Raw genomic sequence first — 20,804 nt, 5'->3', positions numbered from 1 at the left:
AAGGGACTATCACAGTGGCTAGAGAGTATTATTCACCATGGGTCCATCCAGTACTGGCAGTGTCGTACGACGATGGAGAGAAATGGGGAGATCACCGGCTACCCTTCTCCTCAACTGACTAACTCTGACCACTCGTAATGAGCTGCATCCTACACCACAGTAAATGAAAGTATCAACCAAATGTAAGGTGTTCTCTCTCTTACAACATAACTGCAGATTTGAATTTGGAACATGATCATAACCTTCAAAAAAAGAAAAAAGCCAAAAAAGCCAAAAAAAAAAAAAAAAAATGGTGTGTGGTTTTTGGCATAAGCTCAATGCAAAACATTATGATCATTACCTTTAAAGCAATTACAAAAGAAAAAATCAGGAGTAATGCATAATTTGCCCATAAAGATATGCATAATTTGCCCATAAAGATATCCACAATCTCCATTCATCTGCCACTGCATTCATGTTGTGTTCAGATTTGAAAAGCAAAATGATGCTGACTGATATCAACTTTAATCAGAGTCATCGCCCTTTCCCCTCCACACAGACTAACCATGAACTACAGACTAGTACGCATGAGTGGAGGAATACTTTTTAAAAACGGAAAATGTAGTCTGCAATAAAATTGAACTCCAAAATGTACATCCTATGAAAATAATTATCTTATAAAATGATTGTATCTATCTGTTGAGAAGAACACTTCCATTATATATGAAATAATTCCAATTTCACATTAGCCAGCATGTCTTGAAAAAAAAAAATGCAATTTTTTCTTCAGAGTCTATAGAGATATACAGTTCATGTTGTAGAAGATATTTGCCATTTCTTGTGAACTGCGGGTCAATACTATTGATAGTATTACCTTAGGAGCTGTCATGGTGTTGTGTGAGAGTCAAATGCACATGGAATAAAAACTATTTGGGCTCACAGGTGAAACAGAAAATAAATAAGTATTCAACTCAGAAGACATCAGCTACAGTACACATGACCCCCCCCCCCACTTCCTGAAAACAACCAAAAAACAAAAACAAAAACAAACCAAACAAACAAACAAAAATCTCTATCATGATTTATTTCTTCCAGTCTTACTGTTACCAATAGAGGACTATTGCTGCTTTTATATCTCATAGAATAATTGGCATTCTGTGATTTAACTCTGTGATGCAAAATTGACTTAACACAAAAACAAAACCTGAAAGTAAAAAATAGAAAATCCTTGATGTCACCATGAGGCATTGTCTGTTTATATGCTTCCACATGTCACATGACAGTCCCCATTGTGCACACACACATTAGGCATATCATATGGGACTAAGTCATGCAAATACTATTTTATTAATATTTTTAATGCACATTTTCCCATCGCTTCTTGATAAAAATAACTGCAACAATGCGCTCGAAGTACACAGTATTCTGTGGAGATACTGTCAGAAAACATTTCAAAACATGCAGAATCCCAATCAAAAGTAGTAAATGTAATATCCACGGCATGATCAATGCAAGACAATAATTGATGGAATGGATATGACCAGGACTGTTGTTTTTGTGTTTTGTTTCTTCCCTGATGATGAATTGAGTTTTTGAACCACAAAATTCCAAGATCTATACAAAATACAAGCATATTTCTTTAAAACTTCAGCTTATGAAAAGCAGAAATATAATTTTTTTGGAAAAAAATGATGAACTGCTATATTCAGTTGTCCAAATCAGTGGTCATTGCCTAGAAATGTCCACTTTACCACTGCAATGAAATATAGTGCCGATACCATAGATGATCTCACCATAAATCTCCATGCAAATCATGTAACCTGGTAGGTTCAGCACTAACAGACGTTACCATAACAATTTGTCCTTTGTCCTTGTACTGAACGAGAATATATTGATCTAAAAAAAAAAGGATGAAATTCTTTCAGCTCACAAATGCAAGTCCAACCTTCACCATGACTGCCTCCATTGCAATACGTCAGCTCATTGTGATAGAATCATATCCATACTGAGAAAAAATTTCAGGGGAAATTGTTTGAAAGGGCGAGGTGAGTGGCGTGGGAAAGCAAGAAGGAGAGCAAGAAGAAAGCAGAACATTGTGCCCAGTCATTACTGACTAGCAAACTGACTAGCAATTATTGCCAACATCTTTGACCCTCGGCAAAAGTAACCATACTGGCGTCGGGTGCCTCACTAGATTCACTCTCTGATTACAAGGTCTCATCCCCTTCCTTTCTGAGGCTGATACCATACGGCACACGGACACAGGATGATCAATCCGTTTCTGGATGTTCCTCAAGTGTCTATTGAAAATTGCTGTGTGCTTGATTTCCTTCCTAATTATGTTCCGGGGACAACACATTGCAATTGCAAATTGGCTTTGTGGAGTTTTTGTGAGTCAAACCAACTGCACAGGATCTCCAATGTCTCCCCAAAAAGTTCAAGTTCAGAGGTGCGAGGGGGATTGGAGTCTGAAGTGGTGGCCGACCACACCCGGCTACTGGTTACCAGGTGGGGGCGTTGGGTATCAGTGGCCGATGTTTTCGTCGGAGGAGTGGGAGGCTTGGAGAACCTCGCTGAAGGTGTTTTGAAAGCAGTGTTTGAGGTCAGTGTATGACACAACCAGGATGTTCTGTTCGTCCCTCGACATCAGACTGACCTTTTCCGGGATCCCAGCATCCAGCTACCAGGAGAAGGAGGAGAAGGCAATTGAGTGACCAGCTGCTCTTACATCCACTTTTATTAGTTGAGGTTTCTACTTATTTTTCCCCTTTTTCACAAGTGAAACATGATATGATTATGGTTCCTGCAGCTACTCCCCAAACAGGATGTTTATAAGCTTAAGGGGATGGTATAGTTTTGGTTGAGATGGGGGATTAAAAGACTTTTTGCGAGATAATTAGAAACCACTAATAAAATATTAAAGGGCATACCATTCTAAGAAGTATTTAAACTTTACATTATGAAAATTGGTTTTGAAATGGCTGAATTATATCCAAAAACAAAGTAAAACAAAGTAACATCATAATAAAAGGCAGGCTCTACCTTTTATTAGGATCTCTTTGTTCTTGGATAGCTGAGCCATTTCAAAATCAGTTTTCATCATATAGACTTTGAAATTCTCTTAGAATTGTAAGCTCTTTCATATTTCATAGGTTTCTCATTATCTCGCAAAAAAAAATTAGAACCTGAAGCCCAATCTGAACTCAGGCTACACCATCCCTTTAAACGGTTAAACTTCAAAAACTTTTCCTGAACATACGTCACAAAGTTAATTCAAAAGTTTTTTGGACTTGATCATTAGTTTCTTGGTTTTCTCAATGCTTGTGAAAATGCTTTACAGCATAAAACCCTAAATATATCAAAAGCAATTATAATGACAACTAAATGTGACCTTTCATCGTTTGATCTCAACATGTGGAGAAAAAAAAAATCAGATACCAGTGAATGCAATGTTTCTACACATGAGTGGATCGTAAGTACAGTTGAACCTCTCTTATCCGGCCTCCCTTTATCCGGATCTCTCTATTATACGGACGCAATCTCGCCGTGATTTTTAAAAAAAAATAATTACGGGAGGAAAGGGGGATTCCCAACTCCTTGAGAACTCCTACACAAACACACATGAATTACATTATACTTGATACATTTCTTAATAGTTATTTAGTTATTTAGGTAAATAATCCCAAGAATTTATAAAAGAAAGTGATTTCATTCTTGCAAACACGAACCTCTATTTTGGGGTCTGTTACTCAGTGTAACAATGAAAAGGTTGCAGTATACACATTACTACATGTGGTATTACAATGGGCTACTGTACATGTGTATGTATATTATGTACATGTATAAAGCATCGAGTCTCCCGTATCCGGCCAAATCCCTTATCCGGATGAGCCCCGGTCCTAACTTGTCCGGATACGAGAGGTTCAACTGTATGACATGCAAAATATGCATGGTGGTAAGAACAATTTCTGTGTCCAAAAGGTGAGAAATGAGCATACCTTATTGAGGCACTGCACAATGTGAGACATGTTCAGCCATGGTGACCCATTCCCCTTGACCTGATGAAACAGGTGGTCTCTGAAGAGCTTGAGAAGGTAACGGTCACCAGTCTCTGACCACTGCACATCGCCGTGAAACCTATAAAGCAACACCAACCAAGAGTCATGCACGGCATTATACACTGGGGCAAAGGTATGTCATAAGGCAGATAAACGATAAATATCACATACTGCAAACGGTATATTTACTCAGCAAATCTAATTTTTCGAGAATCGGGACTTCCAGACAATTGTGTGAGTGGTTAAATTCGCGATTGTGGAATACAGTATTCATGTTCTTCAGATGAAAATGATAATTTCGCACATTGTTAACTCCACAAAAAGCACCAGACACGCAAAATTTGAAAAATAAAAACCTTGCAAAATATATGCCATATACTGTAATTTTCTCGTACAAGATAGAAGAGTACTTACCCATACATGGGTACGTATGATTGGTGCCCACTCAGTTTCTCTTCTTTTGAGAAACTGATATATTATCAATCATAGGGCAAATTTCTTGTTTAAACTTGCATGAATGCCAGTGTCATGTCTCTTTTTGTACGGATGCATGAGAAAAGTGAAATTTTACAATCTTTAATATTTTTTTCTGTGAATTTCATAAGCTTTCCATGGACTTGGAAATATCTGTCGTAATCACCATATACACGCACACATTTTTTATCCTTAATTTTTGCATCTTTGTTTATTGTATTCATACTGTCATACTTGCATGCTCTTGCAAATATGTATGTTACGTATTCATGTGAATATGTTTGTTGTTAATATACTCAGCTCAACATAACTGATCCAGGAACAATGCGCGAGGTCCTTGCAATTGCTTTGGACCTACATCACTTATTCATTTGCGTTTTGCTAGGTACGTCTTCCTGCGTGCATGGATATCAAAATATCGCCTTGCGACTTTGACTCACTCCGGTCTCTCGTTGATGACGCCCAGCTTGCACAGAAGCCGAAAGAGTCGTCCATTCTGGATCTCCCGCGATAGCTGCTCCTCCATCACATCGCTGCACATCAGGGCTGCGTCCAGTTGGGTGTAGAACCGCGCCCCAATCATTGGCATGATGTCATTCACCGACCTGGGGCGTGGCTGGCTGGTCAACAGGTAACTGTGGACAATCAGAAAGAAAATTATGTTGATGATTATAACATTAGCAGCAAGAACAGCAATAGTAACTAGAGAAGCACTCTGAGAGCGCAGACCTCCGCCAAGCATGCAGCTCATTTCCACCACTGATCTTGTTCTTCCATAGAGATATCAGTGATTTCCACCCATACGTACTTAGGCACTATAGCATGCTGAAAGCAAAGAGGTTCTAAACCTCTTTGGCTGAAAGTGTTTATAGTGTGCTGAAAGTCGCCCGATTTCCCAAATTAGAAGCCTTTGTTACGTCATAAACCCTCAGCTGCACGGCGCGCCTCGCCCTAGCAGAAACTAGAGCACGCACTTTAGTGCGTGCATGCAAACCTCAAATTTGCGCAGCCTGAACTCCTAAGTTCAGTGACCCTACCTGCCAAAATACCAAAAATCCTTCATAAATTCCCCAAAAATTCTCGGATCACTACCAAATGTAAATCGTTTGGTACTTGTAACATTCTCAACCTTTCCTGCAAGTTTCATCCCAATCCGTCAACTACTTTTTGAGTTATTTTGCACACGGTCAAACTAACTAACTAACTAATGAACGAACACACAAACCAACGGTAACGAAAACATCACCTCCTCCCTTGGCGAAGGTAATAATAATAGTGATGATAACAACGATCATATCAGACAACAACAAACAAGACAAGAAGTTTAGTAATAGCAGCAGCACCTACACTTTAATGTTCTAAAATATAGGATATGTTTTCATCACATTTACTGAACCCTTACATACAATGTACAAGCCATACTCATGACAAATTTGAAGTAGACTTGTTATACTTCCACACACAAGTCATGTGTGCGGGTTTAACATGATAGACTGTTAGACACTGTAATTGTTTGACAGATTTAAATTTGGTACAGACTGAAGACTGGAGTCCCCGGCTAGTTTGTTTGTTGTATGTTCGGTATTGAACATTTTATCTACAAGTGAGCTTTACTTATCCATCCATTTAACATTTTGCCATTCTGATGCCGGGGTTGATTTTGACTACATCAGAATGGCAACTGTAAAATGGATAAGTAAGTAAAGCGAGATGAAGTAGATTCATATTTCCTTTCCAATCTCAAATATACCTTACACTTAACAATACAAAGGATGTGATTCACAGCGGCAATTCCTGGTCTAACTTACAGGACCAGATTCTTGAGATCTGCTGAATACTGGTGAGCGACGAGGTCAACTGAGGCCGAGAGTCTCTGGCGTTGAATGCTCTGGACTGAATTGCAAGCTAAGGCTAGGATCACCTTTCCCAGTGAGATCAGATCTTCTTGCTGTATTACACACGAAGGAAACATGAGTTTATTTGGTGATGAGACTTTCATCTTTAATCAAATAAAATTAGAGGCTGTTTTGCTGTAGAAATTATGTCATTACATTGGCACCTCTGAATTTCACTGCATATAATATTGAGTAAAAAGACTAGGCGGACATAAATCTGCACAAAATGGCATGGAAGCTTACAAAAATTTGACAAAGCGAGAGAAATAGGAAATTCAGCCTTCTGAAATGAGTTGCCACTTTTCACATCAGATTAGCCATTAAGAGTCTATTATTAAAAAGACAACAACTTAACAAACAACTGCATGTGAACAGAGGATGATTCAAATAACAGTGAATTTCTTATGTTACCTTAACCTGAAAAAAACGACAACTTTTTTTACCATTTCCAAAAGTTCAACATGGAAACAAAGATATTGCAAAAGCTAAATCAATATGTACACAGGCACAGTATGTGACAAGTTGATAATCATCAAACACTGAAACATTAAAATGATTTCCACTCTGCAGGATATCTGGAAAAAAACAAAACATTACCTGATAATGCGAGATCATTGCAAGGGGATTGGACTGGCTGGGGTCAAAGGTCAGGACGTCAAAGATGCCAACACAGTTGACCCGTAACCTAGATTTGTTGAGGATGAGGATCTTGGTGGGGTCCATGACACGGCAGGCCAGGCCCGCTGTGTGGATGGCCCGCAGGGCTGAGCTCAGCTGTACGATGTAGGTCCAGATGAGGCCCTCTGGGAGCAGACTGGCACTGTGGCCCCTGGGGCCATTCAGTCCCCCACCCCCACCTCCTCCCCCTGGTGGAGACAGAGAGAAAGAAAAAGAGAAAGAGAGAACAGCGTCAAAATGTGTTTCACTTCTCTACATATCCAAAATCCCATGTATAACATTGATCTACTTTGTGGAACATCCAAACTAGGACAGCCTTTTAAAAGTTGACACACTGCTCTATGAGGGACACCTGTGAAGATGTATAGAACAAGATATTAGGAATATTCAAAATTCCTCCCCTGAGAGGAACAACTCAGCATATTGCCTCATTTAAACCAAGGCACTATGCCAAAATTATCTGCAATACTTTACCACCAGGGGGGTGTTTCATAAAGCTGTTCGTAAAGTTATGAACGACTTATGAGCGACTGGTGATCTGTTCTGATGTCCTATACTTATCAGAATTTCCATAATTCAGCACAAGAACTGATCACCAGTCGCTCTTTAGTTGTTCGTAAGTTTACGAACAGCTTTATGAAACACCCCCCAGGGCTGCCACTTGCCAGACCCTACCTCATTTCATATTCACAATAATTTCATCACCATGGAAAATAGCAGGTGTGGAATTGATGGAACACAGACTGCAATTGAGCCATGGACAATGCAAATAGCCTTACCTCTTGAGCCCGGAAAGGGCCCGTTGTGGCTTTTCCGGAATGAGTTGAGACTGCCCGAATGGCCAAAGTGCCTGGACATGAGTGTCGTTGAACCTGGGTGGTAATCGTGTACAAACACGATGGCTGCAGGAAAGAGGTTGGGCAAAAGATCATACTTCGGTTAATACTCAAATCAGTGCTTTGGTCATAACAGCAACACAAGAGATATAGCGTAATGGAAGAAGGTGGTAACAACAACACTCAGACAATTTTTTTGAAGTGACACGTGTAATACACAATTCAACTATCACATGCTGTTTTCCAAGTCATTCCATTCTTTGTTCATCTCCTGAATCATATTCATTTTAGTGAGTAATCTCTGCATAGGTAGGCATGTCTTGAGGTGGAGCTAAAACATTAACAAGGATAGTCAACCTTGTAACCAAGCTTACCACACGTCACCTGTGTGGGTAGATCCACAGACACTGAGAATAACATGCTTCTGCCAAAGAAAAAATGCACCGGTCCTTTCACATATGACCAGACATTCTGATTATTTCATCGACAAAAACATAGTTAATTAGAGATGACTGAATATCACATGACTATGGTAAATGGAGCAAAATACATGAAAATTCCATATATGCCCTTGTTGAGTCAAAAATATTTGTCTTTACTGTGAAGAATTTTTTTTTGGGGGGACAACAATGTTACGACACAATTTATAAAACTAATACTGTATAAGCCAAATATTTCGTGAGATTTTAATTTCGCAAATTTCGTGAGTCAGGTGCCATTTGCGAAATCAAAGACGCGCAAAAATAATGACTCTGATCCCGATATGGACGTGACGCACACGTATACATTTCTCTGTTCAGTACAGGACTCCACGATCACGAATTTAACCACTCGCGAAACTGTTGGGAAGTCCCAATTCACGAAAATTTAGACTCGCTAAATATATGGCATATGCAGTATTTAAATAAGCTGAATCAGAGCAGGTTTATACTCCCTTTTATACTGCTGCTCACCAACACCCAAATAGTGGGGGACTAAACAATGATCGTAAATTTGACCTATGGCCACAGCCGGTCATGAGTTGACCTCTATGGATCGCTGGGAACTTACAATGCTCTCCGAAGGCTTTTGTGGAGAAGACCTCTCTGAGAGAGACGATGTTGGAGTGCTGGAGCTTCTTCCACTTGTCCACCAGCACCATCCACTGTGTGACTCCTACCCGGAAACCTGTGGCAGCATGGAAATGATGAGACAGTGTGAGATTGTGGGGTAACAGATGGGAGGGCAACATCCTTGCCAACCTTGCAGCAAAATAAATATGTCAGGGACTGGATATGCAGGACCAATCACTCCATCTCCTGTTGTTAATCATCGGCAGATGGTTACAAAAATTGGAACTCGGAAGTGAATCAAGCTCTTTCTTTTCAGAGAGAGAGAAAAGAAGGTTCCTACACACCAACTGGAACAGTTGGCATGTGTGGAAAGAAGAGTGTGAGGAGCACAAGGGAAATTATTTCATAGGACAGATGTGCTTTGGGAAACCACCTGAAGTGAATGTTGCAAAACATACTGATAAGGACGACAATGCTGTATGTCTACATGAGCAGATACTTCCTGATAACATCTTGACAGCTGCATAGATACTATGTAATTCTTTTGAAATACCGATACTAAAGAAGTACACGTAATATATACATACACCAGTACATAATGTCAACATATACATTGCTGTGCTAACATTTCTTAGTGCATACAGCTGTCAGTGAGTGCTCAATTTCATTTCTGAATTCAAAGCTCTGTGGCATCTGCATACATGATTGGTTGAAAATATGGTACCTACTACTTGTGCTGCTTAAACATACACTTGTTTATTTACATTACTGGATTTCCTGCACATTTTCAAAGCATACATCAGCATATCATAATCTTGGAAGAAAATCTAACCAGGAACAGGTAACAGCAATTCAAATTAAGCAACCTCAAAACTACGGGAGACAAAAGAATCCAAAAGTTCAAAATCCAAAATATTCCATTATGCTGCTTGGATTAGTTCCAATGTCATTTGTTCTGGGTCCAGAAAAAAAGAAAGAAACAAAGACAAACACACACACACACACACATGCAATACAAAACATACCACACAGATTGTTGATGTACATAGCAGCATTGCAACATTAGCACTGCTCTAGTTGTGACATCCTCTGCACATAGAAACTTGTATAATCACAACAACACAAAACACCACTGACAGGATATGAGGGGATAAACAATTCATATTGGAAGAGTCTGAGGGGGCAGGAAACAAAAGGGGAAATCCAAGGCATCATTAAATAATTAGTGGAGACTTGATTGACCTCGGTCGTACTAAATATTACATGTGCGGTATATGGAGGCACAGGGGAAAGGAACTGTGTCCTTTATCAAGTTTAATATCAAGTCTGTGAAAACAAGAGAAAGTGGTATCCAAGTGGTACATGTATTAATTCCAGGGTTCACATGACTGCTGCAGTATACAAAGTCAAGGGAACAAAACCAACTAGAAATATCACTGAAGGTGATTAATACCCCCGCCCCGTGACGACAGTCTTACCAAAGGAATGATCTTTCCTTGATCTTCTGCCATTTAAATGCCGTTACCATGGCAACGCAGCTTCCGACACGTCCAAAAAATATGTCTTGCACATCTTCCCACCAAGACTATTGTGTGTGCCACATTTCATAAGCTTTTGTCAAAAACTGAGGAAGTAGTTCAATCCACAAGATCTTTCCTTGATCTTCCGCCATTAATATGCCGTTACCATGGCAACGCAGCTTCCAACACGTCCAAAAAATATGTCTTGCACATCTTCCCACCAAGACTATTGTGTGTGCCACATTTCATAAGCTTTTGTCAAAAACTGAGGAAGTAGTTCAATCCACAAGATCTTTCCTTGATCTTCCGCCATTAATATGCCGTTACCATGGCAACGCAGCTTCCGACACGTCCGAAAAATATGTCTTCCACATCTTCCCACCAAGATCAAGGTGTGTGCCACATTTCATAAACTTTGGTCAAAAAACTGAGGAAGTAGTTAAATCTGCAAGATCTTTCCTTGATCTTCTGCCATTAATATGCCGTTACCATGGCAACGTACTTTCGGGTACTGTCAAAAAATGCGTCTTACACATCTACAACCAAAGGCACACATCTGTACCAAGTTTCATGGAAATTGGGCAAAAACTGAGGAAGTAGTTTGCAACACAAAATTTTCCATCATTTTGGCTCATAATATGTGAGCTGTTACCATGGCAACATACTTTTTGTCACTGTCAAGAAATGTGTCATGCTGACCTATATCCTAAGACGAACATTCAATAGGAATTCCATGAGAATTGGAAGAACACTGATGAAGCAGTTTTGCCATGAAGCATTTTGCCCTATATTTTACCAATAACATGCCGTTACCATGGCAACGCACTTTTTGCCACTGCGGAAATATGTGTCTTGCACATTAACATATTCAGATGAACATCTGTACCTAATTTCATAAAAATTGATCAAAAACTGTGGGAGGAGTTCACGACACAAGATTTGTACCCATTTTTGCCCATAATATGCCGTTACCATGGCAACGTACTTTTGGGTACTGTCAAAAAATACGTCTTGCACATCTACAACCAAAGGCACACATCTGTGCCAAGTTTTATGGGAATCGGTTGAAAACTGAGGAAGTAGTTCGCGACGCAAGATTTGCAACGGACCGACCGCCCGACCGCCCGACCGACCGCCCGACCGCCCGACCGCCCGACCGCCCAACCGCCCGACCGCCCGACCGCCCGACCGCCCGCTGATTCCTATATACCCCCTTCAAACTTCGTTTGGCGGGGGTATAAAAATGAAAGCTGGGCAATAACACTCAACATCCTGACAGTAAATTTGAAAAAAAAAAACCAAACAAACAAAAACAATACAAAAGTTATGTTATTTTTCTTCCTATCCTTGGTGTCATGTGAACTATGCCTGGTACATTCAAGGGTGATAAAAATGTAATATTCACTGTGCAAAATCTGTCCAAAGCAACAACAGCAACAACATCAACAGCAGCAGCAGCAACAACAACAACAAACTCACATCAGTGACAAAAGAGAGTATAATGATGCATACCATGTATTCTCCTGAGGCAGTAGAGCTTGCTGTCCTTCTTGTTGATAGCCTTGTAGCAAGTGGTGGTGTAGCCAAAGGTGCTGGACTTGTCCATGGGGGTCTTGGGAGGTGGCTCCAGGGGGTACAACGAGTGGTAGTTGTCCACCTCCTGGGGGATGTCTGTTGCAAAAACATGGCAAATACCCTTCTGTTAATAGAGACTAGTTTGTCTGTACCTCACCCCATAGTGACACCATTTTCCTTGAATAATACATATCAAAATTGAAAATCCTGCCACTGCAATATTCATACACGTATTGTAACAAAAGCTGTTGCTAGTTACTCCAGATTAAAACTTAACAGAAAGAACGTACCACAAACATCATCTCCTGTGGTTTGATAAAATTTAATCTTTTATGGAAGGTACACATTCCCTTGACCTGACACTGTCATATGTCAAGGAAAATATCATTCCCCCAGCTTTCTGAAAGAGGTAAGTTCTCTTTCAGAAGGCTAGAAAATTGAACATACAGTTGTATGTTCAACATTCTTTATATCGTTGTCCATATATATCACATAATGTTGCAGTCGTCTAATCCAGCTAATGTGGCACCAAACTTTTAACAAATCCATAACTTTCGGATGCATTGTCCAATTTTCCCCAGACTTTCACTGATGTGTTCTAACATTCTTGCATTCATTCAATCCACATATGTATATATATATATATATATATATATTTGGATTTTATTCGCCGTGGATTGTTGCCACAGGGCAAAAGCTGATGGGACCCTAAAGGTCAGAGAGAAATGTGAAAAAGACATTAGATGATGAAAGATGAATTTTTATGGATAAAACAGCAGTTTTCAATACAAAATGTTATAGATATTTTAATACGTTTTTAACGTAGCTGTTGCATCACACAATTGGAAAATAGTTTACACAGTTTGATCAGGAATGAGCTAGTATGCTTTATCGTAGGTAGATCTATTCCTCACCAAAACAGACGGTTATGGGAAATGCACCCATTTGTCATTTCAAAAAGGTGGAAGAGTGATTTGGTTTTCCAGCCATGAGGTGTGCGATAACACTTCAATGATTTTGGAACTCAATTTGTACAATGTAGATGAAGAATTGTTATGGACAAAGCAACACTTTTTAATACGTGATGAAGTTGTTTGACTGAACGATGGGTAAACAGGTCGCAAACTCACTGGGGTGCTCGGTGGGTTCCAGCTGGGTGAGGGACTGGGCCTGTTTGCTCAGCAGGTCGATCTTGATCTCCTCGTCCATGAAGAAGGAGGGCCCGTTGGGATTCCTCTTCATGTAGTCCACATGGGCCGGCACCGACGGGTACACGTGGAATGAGGGCATGACCTGTGGACGACCCCAAAGTTAGTGGGAAAAAAACTCTTAATCATCCATATCAGGACCTTTCACCCTTGACCTTTCATCATACTTTGCTCTCAATAAAAGCAGTGCATTTATCAATATATACACACTAGACATAGCAACAGCACACTCATTATGAAGCCAGCGGCAGTATCTGAAATATATATGTAAGTACTCCAAAAACAAGGTGCTCCATTCACACATGCATTATTAAAGGGGAAGTCCGGACGATTATCAGCCGTTTCCCATGTAAAGAACAATATTTCATGAACCTATTACCCTTTTCCTGATGAGAAAAGACCATCAGATACATTTACTATGATTTTTTTTTTAAAATAAGGTAATTCTTCATGTTCGAATCCGTCGCGAGCAGCCCTTCGTACTATCTGTCCCAGTATGCATTGCGCGTGACGTCACAGACTCACTTTCCTCAGCGGAGCACCGCGAGCGCAGCCCAGCTACGCATTGATCTCCCATTGCACTGCTGACTGTGGCGCGGTATCGGTATGCCTGCTGAGGTCTGCCTTGTTGGCGCTACCGCAAAAGTCCGTACACTGTTTTAGGAGTGCTGTTGCCAAATGCTGTATTCCTTTATTCAAATGATCTTCGGTATATATCTATATAAAATTCGTCAAAGATTAATGTAAAATAGTTGCAATGTTATAACATTTTCATTTTATTGAAATATTATATGTATTGTAATACTGCTGTACTTATAAGTGTCCACCCCATCATTAACAATTCATTGGCTATTGTTGTCATCAGAGCGATCAGGCATACATTTACGTCTGCTGCTGCCAAATGCTATCACAATCTGCGATCGTTTTTTTCAACTTCTGAGTGTAAACAGTCTGAAATCAGTCTGTCAATTTCAGAATTATTGCCTCTCTTGTTGTCCGAGACTGTTGAGTATGTCTGACGGTGGTAAATTACGACAGTATAACTTGAACCGCGGAAGAAACGCCAGCGCCAGCTTCATCATAGTACCGCCGCCGGTAACTGCAACCAGCAGCCCCATACACATAGCGTAATGGGACTGCGTACTGTAGTATTCAGGATCATGATCGGGTAGCATCACGGATAAATATCAACTTAAAATCGAAATATTTCTTCAATTTGAAGACTTAACAGTAAAGTTAAAGTATTGACAACAGGCTTTGGGCAACGTTTGGTTCTGCCAATAGTCCTTTTCTGTTCAAATTGATGACTTAATGTGACTCGGTCGAGAGGAACCTTGGATAGCTACACTGAATTATTGACGGCCAGCACAGGCGCACACACAAAGAGACATCTCTGTGCGCACACATCTCCGGTTATGCGCTGGCCGTCAACTCAGTGTAGCTCTCCAAGGTTTCTCTCAACCGAGTCACATTAAGTCATTACTTCGAACAGAAAGGGACTATTGGCAGAACCAAGCGTTGCCCGAAGTTTGTTGTCAATACTTCAACTTCACTGGTAAGTCTTCAAATTGAAGAAATTTTTAGATTTTAAGTTGATATCTATCCGCGATACTACCTTATCATGATCCTGAATGCTACAGTGCGCAGCCCCATTACGCTATGCGTATGGGGCTGCTGGTTGCAGTTGTAAGTTTTGACGACAAACTTGTCAATTAAAATATTGGAGAGCCATCTTGCACACCTTTCCCGCTCATTTTCTGGGTTCGGAATGACAAAAAACACCTCTTCTTCTGGCCATCTCCCGGTTTATTAGAACACCCAAAAGCTCACACATCGGCATTTTCGAAGTGAAGCAATAGATCATGCCGCGTGCATCCGCTGTGTGGCCGGAATCACGCGGAACACTACCGCTTGCTCGGCCCGTGTCGCCGTTGCTCAAGCAGGGCTCCCCGAGCCAGCTGACGCTCCAAACAAAAAGCAATGTGGGGCTAATACGTCATGCCGTCACATGATCTTTCTCGCCGGCGTACAGAAATTGAACAGTTACGATTCAAAATTAGTGATGCTAAAAAATCCATTGTGACGAGTTGGGAGGGTATTTTTCAATGAAAATTAGTCATTATGGTCCTTGATTTATGTAGATTATGGTGAAATTTATTCAAAATCTTCCGGACTTCTCCTTTAAGTATATTGTGCTTTTTCAGAGTCTCAGAACGTATCATTATGGCATCTTGAGTTTCAGTTGATGGAATGAAAGCATCTTAGATTTTCTGTAACTGTTTACACTCATTTCCAACATTGAATTGGAGTACTTTACAATTAGCTACTTCTGGCAGCTTCAACGTGGTGCATGCAGAAATGCACAACGTGCTATTTGTATATCTAGTGTGAGTATATCGGTGAGTGTACTGCTGTCTTGAAACAATTATGAAGGATGATGCTCAAACTGTATTTTGAAAATTGTTGTATGAACACTAATTTTTACAATTTGATTGCTGTGAATTCCTATCCCCAAAGTTATATTGTACATTAAAAGTTAAAACTCTGAGCACAGTTTGCTGAAACAAAGTCTTACAAATGCTTGCATATTTCCATTATTGAGTGTATGGAAAATGGATGGCTACACATTATACAGGGATGCCAACATTGCAAACAGCACTGCAGTATTCTCGGGGCTGAAAAAGCTCATTTTTGGTGAAAAACCCCCAGCATTTTTGCCTTTCCTGCAATAGACACACATAGTTTTGAAATAATTTAGAAATACTGCAAAAAGTAACAGTTGGCATATCTGTCAACTGCTTTTTGGACAGATACATACACATGTAAAAGGAAATCTAATAACATATTTATGTTGTGTACAATGTCTGTAGCAACCTCACTATACAGACATAAAAGGGATAAAAAAGCTTTAAGTATCAACACTCATCAGCACAAGTATGTCCAAACCAGCTGGTACTATGACAGCATTTCTTCTTCCCTAAATGCTATCTCCCTGATGCTCTCATAATGCCTGTATCAATTATCATTAAAGGACAACTGTTTCACAAAAGCTGCAAATGGACATGAGTGTTGATTCCCTTTGGAATTTTACACTGTGTGTCTAGCAAGTCATTCAGAACTGTTTATTAGGCATGATGCCTAATAACAAGTTTCAGAAACCTGAGAAGAGTGATATAGGGGGTAATTTCCTTTTCAAATATCATGTTCCATGTTATTGTTGGCCCTCTTAATAGACAATGTGTACCATCCAAGTTTCAGCTTTCAGGGCCACAACCCTTCACTTGTTGATTTGTTTGGCAAATATTTACTCTTGTTTTTTTGTCCTCTTTCTTTCTTGCCCCTTAAAAACAGACCACAACAACAAAACATTACATTGACATGTAGTCAGCTCACTAAAGTTTCATTGCCAAAATAAAACTAAATATTATGAAATACTGTAAAAGTGGAAATTTTCGCGGTGTTGAAATTTTCGTGCATTTTGCGTATTTTGCAAACTAGCGCGAAAATAAAAGCACGCGAATATTTTTGCTTGCTATATGATCCCGTAGTTGATGTCTTGATCCCGCGAATTAAGAACACACGAAACTCTACTTACCTGGCCGAGAACGAAAAATTAGTCGGGCGAAAATATCCACTTTTACAGTACTGTCTTCCTCCCTATGGCATGTACTATTTCAATTCAGTCACAATGAAGCATCATTATTCTTCTTTTTTACACGATAATACTTACATGTAATTTGTATTTGACATCTCTCAGCTTTCATTTTTACTTTCCTTTTCTATCCTCTCTCCCCCCTTGTGCTTCGCATCATTGTATTAAGCGTGTTACAAATATAATGTATGATATCATTTTTATTAAGCGTGTTACAAATATAATGTATGATTATCATTTTTATTATTACTCGGTATACAGCTGCTCTTAAAAAAACTTTGTCCAAACAGAATATCTGGGATAAATCCTGCCTATTGTGTATTTACACCCTTGAAGAAAATGCTATAGTGTTGTTTATGTCCCTCTTGATCCAAGTGTATAAATGAGTATACTGTACTAACAATGCTGGAATTATGATACTGGCAAGGCCCAGTGGTCCAGCACTGCTATCACTGACGAGGCTCCCCTTGGTGAATATGACACTTTCATCATTGCCTTTCACACCTGTCAATTTTTGAGGCAGCAGAGCATGTTGCATTGATGATGACTGAGTTAAGCCGAGGCATCAAAATTGCCTTTTTTCACCTTATTCATGCAGGACATCTTAAAGCACTCTAAACTCTGTATGAACAGTTTACTAGGCCCTGAAACACTCATAAGATTACATCCCTCCTGAGGCTAGGTTCAGGAGTGCTCCTGAAGTCAAAATTCTGTATAAATGGTCACAAACATTAGGAGCACTCTGGAAGGGTTGACCGCGATCTGGTCGGGTTGAAGGGGAATATTTGTATGCAGTACATGCACTGAACTGTCTGGAGCACAACACCTATTGCAAAATTATTGGCTGTCAATGAGATGCAGAAAAAAAAAAAAACTATAGGAAGAGTGTAATGCACTGTGAGCTGTGGCACACGCTGTGGATCAGAACATGTTCAAAGTTCCCAAAGGTTACTGCGAAGGTTACCATGACAGTTACAATGTATGTCTCTCTCAGCCGCTTCACATGTGGTCTTGGCTCTATGACTCTCTGTATGAACAGACTCCAAGGATTACAAGTCGAAGTGCTTCACGAGCACTCCTGTGCCCGACTTTGTGTATAAATGGGGCATTATTTACCTTTTAACATATTAACGCCAAGTCCCAAATAAAGGGTGGGGGCTAATGGCCCCAACTTACAATGCCTGTGTTCATTGCCCCCTGGAGGGGAATGGTATCGTCTGTGTAGAAGTAGGTTGTCCCCCCAATGTTTTCTTGCGCCACGGGCTTGTATGAGGAGGACCCCTTGCCCTCCAAGTCGATGGGCGCCGGGGCCTGTGACCGCCTGAACTCCTTCCTGTTCATGCTTGGCGATCCTCCAGGGGAGTGGAGAGGGGAGGCCCCAGCAGAGAGGGAACCTAAGCAGAGATGTGCACAGGAATTTTTAAAATCATATAATATGCATATAAAAGAAAACGGTTCCATGACATCTGCTCCTGCGACAATTGCTCCCATGAAATATCTGCAAGCTAAGCAGAACATAAAACCTACCCACAAACATAACCCTAACCCTAATCCTAGTCCTCACATCAATCTAAACCCAAAACCCTATCACAACCCTAACCCTAACCCTAAGTCCTTGGAGAAAATGAGACCAGAGCAATTGTCGCAGGAGCAGATGTTGTGTCATTAGGGAAAACATGTAAATAAAAAAAAACAAACAAGCATGTAACTGTGGTACCAGGGCCCTGTTTCATAAAGCTGTTAGTAAAGTTACGAACAACTTACGAGCGACTGGTGATCAGTTCTGATGTGCTATACTTATCAGAATTTCCATAATTCAGCAAAAGAACTGATCAACAGTTGCTCGTAAGTCGTTCGTAACTTTACGAACATCTTTATGAAACACCCCCCAGAATTATCTACTTATCTTTAAAACATGCACAGAGGGAAGGAAGCTAAAAATTTCAAATGAGTTATCTCTATCACACAGAATGATATATCACTCCATCCTCCACTTAACTTGAACAAAAACATGAAATTTGACACGCCAATTAAGACAAGTTTCATCCAAATAAGAAAACGAAGTGAACAAAATGTATGATTCATTAAAACTGCACATAAAAAAGAGAAAGCTAGGGAACCTTCAAGTTTCATATGTTTTCAGAAAATGGTCATATTTGTTGTAACCACTTGTGCAAATTAGAATGAGGTGATGGTGTCACCACATCACACCTCTCCAACTGGTTTTTAAAAACCTAAATATAACCAAAATCATATTTTGGTCAATGATTAAATTACTAAAATCTACTCTCCCTCAAAATGGTTGCCATATCTGACTATCTACAACCCTGCAATAACCTTTACACAGAAAGAATACAATCTCATCCTCTTCTCGTTATAAAGCGAATAATTTCAGTACAGATTTGGATGCAAGTCAAATGAAAAACTCTTGTGTTTATAGTTTCTATGCCATTCCCAGAACACCCTGGAAACTGACCTGACACGAAATCACTGCCGAGTGACATGCCCACAAGCCCGCCAGCTGTGGTCCTGGGTATGACGCTAGCCATGGGGCCCTGACTGACCGGCGGTACCATGGGCCCCTGTCCAGCCTTGCCGAGGTGTCCCTGACTCAGGGGACGTGGGACAAACTCGGGCACCTCTGGCGTGAGGCTGTTGAGCTTGGGCTGCGGCTTGAACTCGCTGAGAGTCAGGCCACTCCCGACCGTCGTGGATGGCATGGACCGGGGTGGTCCACTCATAGTCGGAGGCACAAAGTCCTGCCGTGAACTCCTTGGCTGGAACTCAGACTTGGGGGTGTTTTGTGCACCAGGCACAAACTCCATTCCCTGATGAAAAATTTACATGATATTGTACTGTAAGCAACAAAGTGAATGATTCACACTAATACTCCACATCCAAGACTACTAACCATAATTTTGTGCCATAACAAAAAGTTTGATAACGGTTAGACTTTTCTGTACATCTATGCAATTCTCCCCCCCCCCCCTCAAAAAAATAAATAAATTAAAAAAAAAAAAATACAAAATAAAACAAATCAAATTCAACTGATGAAAAATAAACAGAAAAGGTGATAAAGTCTACAAATGTACATGTAGTTGAGTGATAATGTGAATGAAGAATACCATCATCTCATAGATTCTCCATCTGTCAAGGGCAAATTTTACTTGTATGCAATCTGCACAGCAGAAAGACTACAGGTATCAATCAGCTGCAACTCACCACTCAAAAATTACAACATGGTATTTAAAATGCATTTCTTATGCTCCATTCGGCAAGTTCCCTCGGATCAGGAAACAAGATTGACTTTCATACGTTGCAGCAGAAGGCACATTCATTTCAACAACAATGCAACAAGTCTCACACCACACACTGGCAATATATTGGCACAAAGAGCACTGCATTCACACTATCCAGGACCTGTCTGTTAGTCAGTCCTTGTACTTCCAGTGAGAGGCTTCCACTCCAGTTGCAAATATACTTTCATAGTTTTGGAGAATAAAGAGCAATAACCCAAAAGCAAGTCAGGACAATAATAATATAGGCAAGACTGGAAAAGAAAGGAGTATTAACTTGCAAGGGACATCCTTTGCAGAAGGAAGCCCATGCTGAGAGGTGGGAGATTCTTGCAGTACAAACTATAAACCTATCTCGTCACCGCATAATTTCAGGTAATGGGTAACGTGAATAAACATAACTAAAGAGATCTCCCCAGGACCTGCAGACCTTTCTTGGGATTTTTCCTCTTTCATTGTGTAGTCACCACAAAGGGACCTCACAGTATATCTAAAAACACCCTAACATTTTGGGGATTTGCAAGTTAATCGATCAAACTAGCAACGGATGATCTACATGCTGAGACAAGTGTCACAGAGGA

The 20,804-nt window shown here is 40.2% G+C and overlaps 1 protein-coding gene across 1 annotated transcript in view; it reads right to left on the bottom strand.

Moving 5' to 3' along the window:
- Positions 1-1,003: 1,003 nt before the first annotated feature.
- The window catches only part of LOC139743804 (PAN2-PAN3 deadenylation complex subunit pan3-like), a 34,568-nt gene continuing 14,767 nt past the window's right edge, over positions 1,004-20,804 (bottom strand). The window contains exons 5-15 of the mRNA XM_071654258.1: positions 19,404-19,755; positions 18,104-18,321; positions 13,198-13,360; positions 12,005-12,163; positions 8,971-9,087; positions 7,852-7,986; positions 7,004-7,272; positions 6,320-6,459; positions 4,952-5,146; positions 3,978-4,116; positions 1,004-2,659 (exon numbers count right to left, since the gene is read on the bottom strand). Coding sequence (XP_071510359.1) covers positions 2,504-2,659; positions 3,978-4,116; positions 4,952-5,146; positions 6,320-6,459; positions 7,004-7,272; positions 7,852-7,986; positions 8,971-9,087; positions 12,005-12,163; positions 13,198-13,360; positions 18,104-18,321; positions 19,404-19,755 — 2,043 coding nt within the window. The 3' untranslated portion in view covers positions 1,004-2,503. The remainder of the gene's footprint in view (positions 2,660-3,977; positions 4,117-4,951; positions 5,147-6,319; positions 6,460-7,003; positions 7,273-7,851; positions 7,987-8,970; positions 9,088-12,004; positions 12,164-13,197; positions 13,361-18,103; positions 18,322-19,403; positions 19,756-20,804) is intronic.

This window comes from Diadema antillarum, unplaced genomic scaffold, assembly GCF_040938485.1.
Source record: "Diadema antillarum isolate AM-2024a unplaced genomic scaffold, OU_Dant_1.0 seq00001106_RagTag, whole genome shotgun sequence".
NCBI classification, from domain to species: domain Eukaryota; kingdom Metazoa; phylum Echinodermata; class Echinoidea; order Diadematoida; family Diadematidae; genus Diadema; species Diadema antillarum.
Note: the sequence above shows the minus strand (reverse complement) of the source record. Positions and strands in the feature narration are given on the sequence as shown.